This window comes from Helobdella robusta, assembly GCF_000326865.2.
Source record: "Helobdella robusta unplaced genomic scaffold HELROscaffold_21, whole genome shotgun sequence".
Classification (NCBI taxonomy): domain Eukaryota; kingdom Metazoa; phylum Annelida; class Clitellata; order Rhynchobdellida; family Glossiphoniidae; genus Helobdella; species Helobdella robusta.
The window spans coordinates 2,426,596-2,440,164 of record NW_008704124.1 but is presented as its reverse complement, the minus strand read 5'-3'; the positions used below and the strand labels follow the sequence as shown (position 1 = coordinate 2,440,164).

Below are 13,569 nucleotides of genomic sequence, written 5' to 3'. Positions count from 1 at the left end.
TCTGTTTCCATTTTTACTCAAGAAGTTCCAAAAATTGAACTAAAGTATAAAAGATTAATAATATTTATATGCTTCCAACTATTTGAATTTCAGTAGAATTTTTAAAATTTTTATTAACAATTTCAAGAGGCAAACTATTCACATTTAGCAGTGTTTTAAATGTTTTTTCTAAAGACAAAGATGACTTTTGTTAAAAAATCATTTAGAATATAACTTTGCATTATTTTGAAATGGAGGAAGATAATATGGCTTTGATTGGAAGTTAGGTGATTGGTGCTTTTGTTGTTTATTGGTTATGACAAGCAGCAGTTTCTCAATTAATTGAAATGTTAAACATTGTTATACTTGAATGTTATACTGTTACATTGTTATACTTATACTAATTGATATTTTTAGTTAATCTGGTTAATGATCAACTCATAAGCCGGTTTTTCAATTGTCAAATTGAAAAACTTTAAATAATCTATCAAAACAAATTTTTCATTCGGTTTGTTGTAATTTTTTGAATAATTTTGATAGGGAGACAGATGCTTTTAAAAACAATGCAGCTTATCTGCCTCCTCCGCCGTACAGCCCTCACCCGAAGCCCGCAACCTATGCGTGCCAGACATCTCTTCAACAACCTGCTCTTATAGTTTGTGCTTTCAATTTTCCTCATTTTCTTCGTTGCATCAATTAATTAAGAAAAAATTTAAATTTTGCTGTTAGTTTTGAACTTCACTTTAATAGATATTTATTTAACATAACATTGGAAAAAAAATTTGTTGAGCTTAAACATCAAAACAAGAGAACCAAAATAAATTTGAATTTGACATGCAAGTCAGGTCTTTGTGGTACAAAATTTTAGAAACGGCAGAAAATGAAACAAATGAGGTAGGATAGGTTATTATAAGGTGGTTGGCATGCTAGAATTAGAAACAGCTACAAATGTATGATGGTGGTCATGTTGGTGTCTGATGTTCACATTACAATTTTTACCTACTTCCGATGCACCTAGCCAGCTAAGGATTATGTGGTATGTGGGTGTTTTCTGGGATGAGCTATCCAGCAAACCTATCTTATTCGATGAGCTTAAATTAAATTAAAGTTTATCAATTATTTAACTAAATAAAATTTATATTAATTTCAATTAAATAATTTTAAGTAATTGACTACTTGTTTTCATGTCTGAACACATTCACAATTTATTTTGGTTCTCCTGTTTTGAACTTTAACTAATTAAAGTTTCTTTTTTAATTTTATGTTGAATAAAAGTTCCATCAAAGTGTTTCATTTAAAAATATTGTTTCAACCATTTTATTGCCTAAGTGAAATAATGGTGAAAAATATTTCTTTTCAGTTGCCTTCATATGTTCAACCCCCCAATGGAATTTATCGTTAGGGCGAATTTTATTCCTTTACATTTAACAATTTTTTACGCAATGGCATCGCATTTTTATTTGAATTGATGAGCGTTAACCTGAGAACATCTTGGTGGTGATCTACTTTATGGACAGTTAATTTTTTTTCAGAGAGTTCTCCCAATGTGTTGCCCACTTACCCACCATTTCTTGGACATCCACATTTTGTACCTTCCTTTTATCCGCCACCGATGCCTGCTCCACCCGGTCATCCACTCTTTCTTCAGCCCGTACACACCCCCTTCCCGACAAGCTCACACCTTCCTGAGAATTACTACTGTGCTGAACATAGGATGGCGGGAAGATATCAGAACAGGTACGTATGCGCTTTTACGTCATTATTACGTCTGATAATCCGTTCATTGAAGTGGTGATCGTTAATGTGATTATATCGTATAATGTCATCAGTGTGAGGAGAAGCCGGGCTGAAAGATTCCAGCATTGTGATGAGAGAAGAAGTGACAGGGGGGGTCAGGGAAGATCGTCGTCCAACAATGAGTACCAAGTTTTCTTTTTCAAAAATTTCATTCAAATCAGTCGCTTGAAAACTGTTTGTAAAGTGGATTTAATTTTAATTTATTTAAATTGTGAATGAATGTAATGTATCTTTTGTTTATCCGTTGTTACACAGCTGATTTGATAGTTTTTCATTTTTGTTACACATTCATTAGGTCATTGAAAACATTAAAATCTAAAAATAAGGTTTCTGGATCGTAGAAACGTTGGAGAAAATAAATAACAGTCTCAAAGTTCTATTTGAAATTTTGAAAATAATACACTCAATTCAGCGAGATCTATAGAAGTTGAAGAAGTTAAAGATGTGCTTGAGAACGTTAGGCACTATAAGTCGTATGCTTTGTAGGATCAAAACCTAAACATTAGAGCACTATGAGAGTGTCGAACTTTATAATCAATGATGTGTCATGTACAATAGCGGATCTAGGGGAGGGCCGTTGTGAGCAGTTTTTGTATTAAATGTAAGGAAAACTCATTGTTTTAACCAAAAAAGTGCTTTTTTGTTTTGACGAAAAAATCACCTAATAAGCGTTAAAAAGGTCGTCAGCCACAAATTTTGGCTCTTCCAGTAAACATTGAAACATTTCAAAATTTGGAAAAATTTATTTAGGCCACCACGATAAAGTTGTCTAAATTCGGCGCTGGTCATGTAAAACGTGACGTTTGCTGAGAATCTGTTCGTTTAAAGGCGTGTCAGTTGCAATGATCTTCAATAAATAATTTATTAGGTTTCGCTGTTTTACAATTGTCGTGGAACTGAAATTCTTTTTTAATTATGATTTACACAGTTGTTTAAAATTAAAGGCATTTTATTGAAGGATATTAAATACTGTTGAGTTGTTATATTAATTTATAACGCGTTTACCGCTAAAAAAGAGGCCTGCATTTATCTCGGTTATGGTTAGAAAAAAATTCAAGACATTCATTAATTGGATTCAACTGTAAGATGATAATTATAATAATGATTGTTATAATTTAACTTTACAATAGCATTAATTTTAACTTTGTATATCAACGTCACGCTGAGTTGTTGTTGAAAAGGTAGTTCTAAAATTGAAAAAGGTTCAATATCCTGTTTTTTGTTGATAAACTATATTGGTTGTCTTTTTTAAGATAGATGGATGGAAGTATTGTGATAAGGCACAAATAAATTAGAAATATATTTTTTTTTAAATAAGTAATTTAGCTTACTTTGTTCTTTACAGTTTTCGCAACAGTTTGCGCTCAAAAAGTCCCTTAAGAAAAAGAAGCAGGCATCGCACGGATGAGAAACACTCAGCTAGAGAGAAAAGACGTCATCGGTATGATTATAGCTGCGATGAAGATGATTATCGCAACTCAAAATCTGTACGTCGTAAACACAAAAATGATTTAAGATCTCGCAGAAGATCTAGGTCTAAATGTCTCCCTAGATCTAAAAAAAATTACGAAAGTTCAAGGAGCGAAAGTTATGACAGTGATGACATAATAAAGGTAAACAATGGGGTAGATATAAATACTTTAAGAAAAGAAAAGAGGTCATGTCGCGATGAAGATATTAAAGACACTGCCAAAGAAGATGTGTCGTCTTCCAAGCAACTTAACGATGATGAAAAACAAACCAGGAGCCCACCCAGAAGCAGTAGTTTAAGAAGAAAAGTAACTCATAAAACAAATTTTTTTGAAGATGACAGTAGCGCGTCATCTTCAACAACTTCATCTTCTGAGGATACTTCTCAAGAAGAAAATTTCCAGTCCTCTAAACCGATTAAAAAAATTGTCTCTGTTGTTAATGTTACAACAAATCGTAAAACTGTATCGAATCAATTGTCCCCAAACCTTTTTTAAAATATTTACGTTTGTAAATCAATTTATTTCAATTTTTATTTTTCTCAAATTGATAATTTACAGAAATATACAAAGTTTTGAACTTTTTTCTCAATTTTTCTTTGCCATAATGTGTAGAAATGAATCTATCGATGACACATCTGTGACGTTCAGATCACAGTAGCTGATCAATTTGGAGTTGCTGATTTATAAAGACAATTCGTCCGTTTACCTCGAATACGCAAAACTCTAGTGGTATTCCCAAGAAATTGAGATCGCCACGTTTAACTGTTAGCAAGTGATACAATACAATAGATTTGTATTTAGATAATTTTTAGAGTAAGTTAATATTTCCATTCCTTCATCTTCTACATTAAGAGGTGCAAAATTTAAATTTTCTTTTCAATGCGTTATTAGACAGACAAGTTTTGGAAAAAAAATTTTCGTTTGGGTACTAATTTTCTTATAACTTAGGAGGTGAATTGAGATACTGTGGTGAATAGTGAAAATGTTGATGGAGTATAAACAATTTCGATTTAAACAAGTACAACTTGATGCTATTTCTAGAATCTCTATCTTTGTATTTTATTAATACTTTTAAATCATTCATTGTACTCTTTGACCATCGTCATTAACTCATTCAATCATTCAAGTTAACCATCATACTATTTGACCGTCCGGTTTGATAGCAAATACGTGATAGACAATTTTTTAGCATAAATAGTGAAATCCTTATATTTTATTAAACACTTGCTTATATATTAATAAAATAGAACGCTTGCCTATGGAGATGTGGAAAGGTGTTTTGGTTATACACATTTGAAGAAGAGATTTGAGATTTGCTTTTGGTGTTTTTAGTGGAGTCATATCCGAATGATAAAGCATGCCAAACATAATAAATGTGATGCTTTAGATATATAACATTTTTAAACACGCAAATGTTGCGTGTTTAAAAATGTTCTTTGATTTCGAAATTGTCATATTCGAACCCGTTCACCGTTAAAAAAAACCAGGCGGCAAGCCACTAGGCTTAGGTCGCCTAGCTCATTCTCACGCTATCGTTCAGGAATTCGGAAAAAATAATGTTTCGTGATTTATTGTAGTAAACAAACTTGGTCGAAACGAATAAATTGTTGACACCAAGGCTTAATGTTATCAATTTTTAAGGCACAATCAATGCAAAAAAGGATACCTAAGTGGTCATGGGGACAAGAATCACCCAATAGGAATCTTGTGCCCGAGTGGTTAGCGTGTCCGTCTACTACTCCCAAGACCCTGGTTCAAATCCTGCAGTTTCTGCAGGTTTATCCGGGTAGCCGACCCCTGGCCAACCCAGCCGTCCATCTTTCTTAGGTCGGTAAATGGGCAGACGACGTAAGTTGTCGCATGTTGGCCGGAGAGATGGCTCAGTGGTTTAAATATGTGCTGAGTCAAACATCTCAATGGCTATTATACTCAGCGTATATGATGCGATGCTTGAGCGTGCACATAAAATACATGTGTTTGTCGTGTGAAAAGTATAAACAACCTTTGTGGCGAAAATGGCTGCTTCAAATCAATAGATGAAGATATGAAGAACATAAGAAGATTATAGATAATATATATGTAACATTGTAAGTGGTTCGGCGTATGCTTTATGTAATATTTTTTGAAAGAAGTCACGTCCTACTTAGCCCGCTGGTTCGTTTGATTTACTATTGGACCTGGAACACACAGTAAAAACAGCATGTCGCGAGTAGCAGCTGAGCACAAAGTCTGTAATTAATCAGTATAACTTCTGCCGTGACAATTTACCAGGTAGGCATTAACCGTTCACGCCAAACAAATTCTGACAAGTGAGCGGGCCTGAGGTCTTTCGAGGTACCATACATGTACTTTTTTTTCAATCTAGTCCACATTGATTCCACATTTTGCGTGAGAGCCAATGAATTTCTTTGATTAACACAGTGGCGGATCTAACGCTTAGCAGACTGAGCAGCTGCTAGGGGCCCCGGACGGCCAAGGAGCCCTGTGTACAAATTTATCCCTCAAAAAATACTTCAAATAAATTTTCCAATATAATGAAATTTCAAAATTTGAAAAAAATCATAAAATTTTAAATAATATTTGTTATTAATGGAAAGGGGGCCCCGTAAAAAAAAATTATTTTATAAAAATAACTGAAATTTTGAAATATAATGAAATTATTAAAAAATTCTTTCAATTACTATGCTGAATTCAACGTTAATAAGCGTTTGCAAACATTAGCAGTTTACAGTAATATGTTTGAAAACAATCTGTCATTCGTTTCGTTAGCCACCGTGATATTTCTTCGGACATCCCTACTTTTCTGTCTTTAATATCGTATCGTTGTTTTGTTGTTGAAAGCGCGTGTTGTTATTTTTTTAAAAAGTATTGTGGTCAAATAACTAAAACGTTATTTAGTTGACTGTTTTTTTCTTTTACTTCAAGTACCTAAGTGGTAAACATTTTTATTTACTTTTGATATAAATTCATTAAATGAATTTCATTTTAATTAATTACAAATGGCTTTTATAATTAATTGAACTGTTTCAATATTAAAATTCAAACTTGGCAGATAGATGCTATTAAAACGTAATTATATTTTAATAATTAATTAATTAATTAATATAATAAAAACTACTTCTTTCATAGTACAAAAATGAAAAGACATCAATCAAAGTGGAGCGGAAAAAAGGAAAAAAATCTTAAAAATCCAGGAATTTGTTGAAAGTCAGAAAAATGCATTTCATAAATATTTCTTAGTAAATAGCGATATCGAGTTACCTGTGCCATCAACATCTTCTTTTGAACCTTGTCACAGACCAATAAGTGTTGAAAAAAGGGAAGAAGAAGGAGAAAGTGAACATCAGGTTGATGAAAAAAATAGTGAGATAACAGAAGACAGAGAAAATCCAGATAAATTGTATAATAAGAAAAATGAAGAAATTAATGATATAGCCTTATGGCCAGTCAGTTTGTCTGATTCATTTATTGACTGTATTTTAAAAGATAAACCAGAAAATATAGGAAATATAGAAAACTTAAAATTGGTGTTTAAAGAAAAAGATGATGTTTACTACAGCAGAGGGCTCTCTAATGATCATTTTTATAGAAAAAAAATCAAACGTAGTTTTGGAAAAAAGAACATGGCTGGTATTTTCCGAAATTAGCAAGTGCGTTTATTGTTACCCTTGCAAACTTTTCTCCAAGAAAAAGTCCAAATTAATAACTGGCTTTGAAAATTGGAGATCAATAACAGTTGTTTTATCAGACCATGAAATTTTAAAAGAACACATGTCATCTATGTGCACTCTGTACAAAAGATCAACTGCTTTGAGCAGAATTGATGCTCAGCTTTTGCAGGAAAGAGAAAAAGAAAAGTATTATTGTGATAAGATATGTTTCATTTTCTGGTAAGGTAAAGGAACGATTTTTAGGGTTCGTTCCTATAGATAAGCACAACTCTTCATACTTGGAAAAAGAAGTTTTAGAAACTTTAATGAAATTTGGTCTAGATATTAAAAACTGTCGAGGTCAATCTTTTGACAACGCTTCGAACATGTCAGGAAAGTACTCAGGTTTACAAGCACGTATTAATGAACATAATCCGAGTGCGGTTTTTATTCCTTGTGCTAACCATTCATTGTATTTAGTTGGAAATTTTGCTGCTGAGAGCTGTAACACCGCGGTTCAATATTTCATGTTTGTGCAAAAGCTGTTTACGTTTTTTTCATCATCAACTCATCGCTGGAAAATGCTGAACAGCAAAATAGATGTTGATTAGTCTCTCTCGTTAAAAAGGGTATCAGATACAAGATGGTCAGCAAGAGCTGATGCTGTTTTAGCTTTAAAACTGAAATATACAATAATAAAAGAAACGTTAACTGACCTATGCAATGGACAGGATGAAAAACCTATCACTATAGTTGAAGCAACATCACTACTTAAAAAAATGAATAAATACGAAACCGCTCTTATGACTGTTATTTGGAATTGTATCCTGCAAAGAATAAATTCTACCAGTAAGTCACTGCAATCAATAGAATGTGAATTATTTAAAGGATCAATGCTACTTAAATCATTAGACAGTTTTATTGAGAATTTCAGAAATGATTATGAAAAAGTTATGACAGAAGCAATCGATTTATCAGGATTACAATCTTTTAGTGAGGAAGATGAAGTAACTTTTAACAGAAGAAAAAGAAATGCGTTTTTTGATGAAAATAAAGAAGAGTATAAATTTACAACTAGAGATAATTTTAAAATCAATACATTTCATGTCGTATGCGATAGTATTAAAACACAATTTCTACAAAGAGTTCAAAAATATAAGGTTGTTTTGGAACATTTTCGTATATTTCTTGATTGGAATTTGTCAGAAGAAAAAAAACTAAAATCATTGAAAGAATTGAAAAATATTTACAGAAATGACATTGATGTTTGTAATTTGGAAAATGAACTAAACCATTTTTTATTTTTTTGAAGGAAAATGAGGACGCCATTAAGAATAAGCCAGATAACTCAAGTAATAACAAAGATTTATCATTTGAGAGAATCTATAAAGCCACTAAAGAAATGTCATGCACATTTCCCAATATTGAAATATTATTGAAAATTTTTTTAACTATTCCTTTATCTAATGCATCTGGTGAAAGATCTTTTTCTGTTTTGAAAAGAATTAAAAATTATTTGAGGAGTACCATGGGGGAACAAAAATTAAATAATTTAGCTGTTCTGTATATAGAACAAGAAATAATGAATAGTGTTGACACTGCCAAAATTATTGATGAATTTGCAAGAAGTAAAGCTAGGGAGAAATTTATTTGAAAAAAATGTTGTTTGTCGATTATTATTTTCCAATGATTTCTTTTAATCTTCTTTTCGAATTACATTATTGTCAAACATATTTTTTTGATTATTTAGAAATTTTGTATTTTTTTTTATATATTTGTATTTGACCAAATTTTAATCTATGAAGCACATCACAAATAGCATGAAGTCTGAAATGGCACTCGACAAAAATATTTGCAATGATTGTATTCCAGGAAGGGTGTTCACCATAGGAAAAAGACAAACCCGAAACACTAAGCACTGGAAGGGCCTTAAATGAACGCGGACACGTTCCATACTATATATATATATATATATATATATATGTGTGTGTGTGTGTGTGTGTGTGTGTTGTGTTTGTAAATAAAAGGAATTTGAACATTTAATTTGAATAATTCAGTGTTTAATATTTTAAAAATTTCGCACTTAATATATTAATGTTTGTAACAACTCTGTCGACAAAATATATTCAAATTCGTTAAAAGTTGTTTTTAGTTCAAAGATGTATATCACCTACATAGTTATAAGTTGGAAATAATTGAAAGTTAAAAAGCCTCTCCACGACACACTAAGTTTGGGGGCCCCAAATTTTTTTCTGCTTAGGGCCCCCGCTGACTTAATCCGCCACTGGATTAACAATATTTTGAGAACGATTGACGGTCCATTGGATATAGCCCATATTCCTAAGCAAGCTGTAGGCGCACCATTCATCGAAAACTATGGTTGTTCTTAGTGCAATCTTACTATTAATGGTGATAACGTTTGTGCATCCCGGGCCATAGAACCTCCTCCAGAAAGCAATGTCTGGTACCTCGTTTAATCCCGCCAAAAATCCACCCGTCTCTCAAATTGATGTTTCTCTCTTTTTGATTTTCAGCTTTAAACTTTTTTGTACCAATTAATTACAGACTTTGTGCTCAGCTGCAACTCGCGACATGCTGTTTTTACCGGTGGGCTTCAGGATCTAATCATGAATAAATAAATATTCAAATAAACCAGCAGGCTAAGTTGGACGTGACTTCTTTCAAAGAATATAACATAAGGCAAATTGTGTTTTAAAAGGCTTGCAAAAAATGCATGGATTTTTATTTCAATATCTGCTAGATCATTTACATTTTAAAACACTTTTGAATAACTTCACGGAAATTTATTTTAATGCCTATTACTTCAATGCTACTATATCAACTTTATCTTTAAAAACATTCAAAAATTACGATTTTAACCCTACATAATTGATTAATTAAATAACAGATTAAATTGATAACAGTTGTAAAGATGTTTTAATTTATTATTTTCAAAACTTTTTTTTCAGTATTTCTCTTTGATTCATAAATATTTTTATAATTCTATTAATTAACAGTCTTCATATCAGATCACTTTTAGACATATTTACGCTTTAACTTACTCTCACTTTTACTTATTATCTCGAATTTTCGTTTGCGTTGGGCCACTAATGTAAAGTTTTGTCTAAATTTAGAATAACATTATAAAATGAAGCCAGATCACGAGCGTGTTACGAAACTATTAACAGATACCATCACCTTGCTATGCAAAAATGGGCTGAGTTATGATAAGACGATACAGATTCAAGGGCTTGTGGCCGTTACCATTGATTCTTCTGATATAGTAGTTATCCAAATGAACGATACCTTCACATGCACATCAGAAGATCGACAACAAAGCGTTGCTGTTAGCAGTGATGTTGAATCTCAATCTAGTGTGACTCTAGATCGCCTCATCAGCAACAGTAACAACAGCCAAATTGCAAGAAAAAGACCTGCATCAACGGATATTGTTGATTTGACCAGATTGGTTGAGACTCCTGATGCGTTTAATTTATCACAAAATCAGCAGAGAAGGCAAGATGTTCTAAGGCCAATGAGATCTGAACTGCTTTCTGTGAGACCAGATAACTTTTTGAATAACCGTAGGGCATCAATGTTACCACCAAAAATTCCCTCTAGTACTTCTAGCAGGCTTGTGTCTCGGAATATGCCTTTGTCATTTCATCCATCACCTTTGCCACCAGATTATTGGTCATCCAATTCTAATGGTTCAGTTTGTAGATCTCAATTGAATTGCAGTTCTCAATCACGTTGCATGCAATCTCAAATGCCACTGGTTTCAAATTACTCTTCAACTTCTAGAATGCCAGATGAAATGGGTCATATTAGTACAAGTTCTTTAGATACAAGGTTTAGCATGCAATCATGTTTTAATAATGACACTTATATGGATAGTAATAATAGCTCAAACCACAATTCAAATAACAGAAGAATTAACAATGTTAATGCAAATAGACTTCCTCCAACTTCTTTAGAAAGATCTGGATATTTAGATCCCAATCAAATTTCAAATATAATGGAATATGAACGGTTATGTGGCTTGGGAGCACTTCAGTCTCAACAGCCACATCTCACTACTGACAATATTTGCCCGGACAATAATTTATTTTATCACAGACAAATTCAGCCAATAAGCACTCAGCAGCAACCTGATAGCATCGGTGCTTTACCAGTATTAAATAAACCAAGAAGATCATCAAGAAGCAGACCAACCGAACAGCATGTAAATCTGTGCAATGATGAAGATGATGTTGATGGTAATACCATTCATAACAATGATATACTCAGAGATGCTGTACTGCATGAGGTTAATCAAATAATTTGCATGTTTCTTAGTTGTTTGTTCAAAAATTTCAAAATTTGTTTGCAGTTATGAATTTTGAAATAATTTGATTTATATGGTTACTAATGACAAATGTTCTGTCTATGCAAATAAATTAGCCACTATCAACATGAGACTTATCAATAACACTATCAATATAGCTTGCTCTTTTTGTAGCATCACATTATTACTTTTTCTGACATACATGCATACATACATTCTTTTTTTTATGTTTTACCACTCACAGGACTATCAATAGAAAATTTGTTTGGTAATATTTTCCAAACACTCACTAGCTCATGTTGAAATTGTTTAAAGTTCATCTATTTTTTATTTAAAAAATCGGACTCATGCAAAATGTCTAGCAACTTTTAATAAAATTAAGAAAATGAACAGATTAATATAGCTTTCAAAGACTGATGTAATGGGTGTCAAAATTAGGTCGGTGATGGTGCCAGTATCGTGGTGGTGAAAAGTTTGGGTTTTTGGTTGGACAGTTCACTAAACATACGTCAACATATCAATAATCTCGTCAAGGACAATTCATTTCAGTTTTGGCAAATTGGTTGCATAAGGGGCTTCCTTGATGTTGATACAACAAAATCATTGATGCATGCTTTTCTGTTTGGTTGGGATGATTACCGAACTGCAACAGTTTGCTCAGTGGATGCCCAAAGTCAACAATAAATAAGTTACAATTTATTCAATATCAGGCTGCAAAACTTATAGTTCAGATGGGAAAATATGACTATGTGATGCCAATATTTCGTGAGTTGCATTGCTGCCAATTGAAAACAGAATTACTTTTAAGATTCTATTATTAGATTTATGCAGGACAACATCATCGTGGTAGCAGGGTTTTGAGGTCTGTCCAGAACAATGATTTTCAGATATCGTGGGTGAAATTATTTATGGCTTCCAGAAGTTTTGCAGTGTATGGCCCAATGATGTGGAACAGTTTGCCAAAAGAATTAAGAAGAAATGAAATTGAAGAGGCAGTTTTTAGAAAAAAAACTCAAAGCAATTTGTGAGGAAAAAGCGTTCATGAGGATATGAATTAGTGCTATATAAACTTTACATAATAATATTAATATTAATGATAAGGAAAATTAATTTGTAATTTTAAAAAATATGTAGAATAGAAAAAAATTAAATAAATGACGGATGATTATTGCCCATTAAGATATTTCAGGTATCATGGAATGAAGGTTTCATCATTGTAGGCTGATAGAGTGGGAGTATGATTGTTTGTTCTAGCTTTGATTGTTGGCAGTAGAGAGTAAATGACATGATTTGTATTGGTTTTTACTTTCTCAAATAATCTGGAATAAAGTGTGTTGAATATATGAGTAACAGTAGCAGGGCTGTTAACGCTACTCGTGAAAAGGAGCGCCGCTACTGCTACTACAAGTGAAAAATTGCGCCAAAATTGCTACTGGTATTGTTGTTGTTGTTGTTGCCCCATTCTGGGGTACCCCTAGGGCTCCAATCGAGGCCGGAGCCAAACCGCCACTGCAATTGGGTTTCTCCAGAGGTCTGTTGGTTGCAGTTTTGTGGTGTTTTGTGGACAGCTAAACAGATTCGGTATATCATCTGTATGATTGTTACAGAAAGGACAGATGTTGAGGTGCCCACTGTCGATTCTGTTTTTGTAGCTGTTTAGAAGAATACTATGGCTAGAACGGAGTTGGGCTAGGGTCCGTCTGATTGCCCTGGGAAGTGATTCTTCTGTTGGATCTATTTTTGGTGTAGGTGGAGGCCATCCGTCAAGCAACAACAACGGCGACTGACACGTCTCTGTGGCGACTTTGATGGTGTTATTGTGTAAAATTTTTAGAGCGGACTTCAGAGAATCGGTATTTATGGTTGTTGGTAGAACCGCATGAGTTGTTTAAGCCCATTTGGAGAGGAGGGTGGTCTTTATGTTGCGGCGAGAGTGTTGTTGCATGATGATATGATGGCACGGGTGGCTAGGGTTATGGCATAGGAGTAGGAATTGTGATGCTATTAGCTCCGAATGCTGCCTTACCGTTAACATCTGACATTCTGAATGAAGGTGCCGTTCTGAAGCGATCACATGGCAACCTGTAATCAGACGTAGGGCGGCATTCTGGGAGCGTTGAAGACGTGAGAAACTTGAGTCTGATGTCAGTGATGCCCAGGCAGGACAGGCATACTCGATTGTTGAACGACCGATGGTTTTGTAGGTCTGTAAAAGAGTTTCCTTGTCCTGGCCATAGGTTTTACCACTTAGTGCCTTTAAAATATTATTTCTTATTGAGGCCTTGGATGCTTTTTCTTTATGGTGTTGTGAAAATGACAGCATCGTGTCTAACGTGAGGCCTAA

General features: G+C 33.3%; 2 protein-coding genes across 2 annotated transcripts; both read left to right on the top strand.

Annotated features, from left to right (window-relative positions):
* Nucleotides 1-230: 230 nt before the first annotated feature.
* On the top strand, nt 231-8,552 carry HELRODRAFT_171760 (hypothetical protein; the record flags this gene model as incomplete). Its single annotated transcript, XM_009018435.1, has 10 exons — nt 231-261; nt 549-634; nt 1,512-1,716; nt 2,189-2,258; nt 3,122-3,554; nt 4,890-5,024; nt 6,443-6,694; nt 7,630-7,747; nt 7,811-8,058; nt 8,211-8,552. 10 exons carry the CDS (start codon nt 231-233, stop codon nt 8,550-8,552), a joined length of 1,920 nt encoding a protein of 639 aa, XP_009016683.1.
* A 1,494-nt stretch (nt 8,553-10,046) lies between these two features.
* HELRODRAFT_171759 (hypothetical protein) lies at nt 10,047-12,253 on the top strand (the record flags this gene model as incomplete). The annotated part of the gene is made up of 2 exons (XM_009018434.1): nt 10,047-11,207; nt 12,113-12,253. The coding sequence occupies 2 exons, from the start codon at nt 10,047-10,049 to the stop codon at nt 12,251-12,253; spliced, it is 1,302 nt and encodes a 433-aa protein (XP_009016682.1).
* Nucleotides 12,254-13,569: the final 1,316 nt, after the last annotated feature.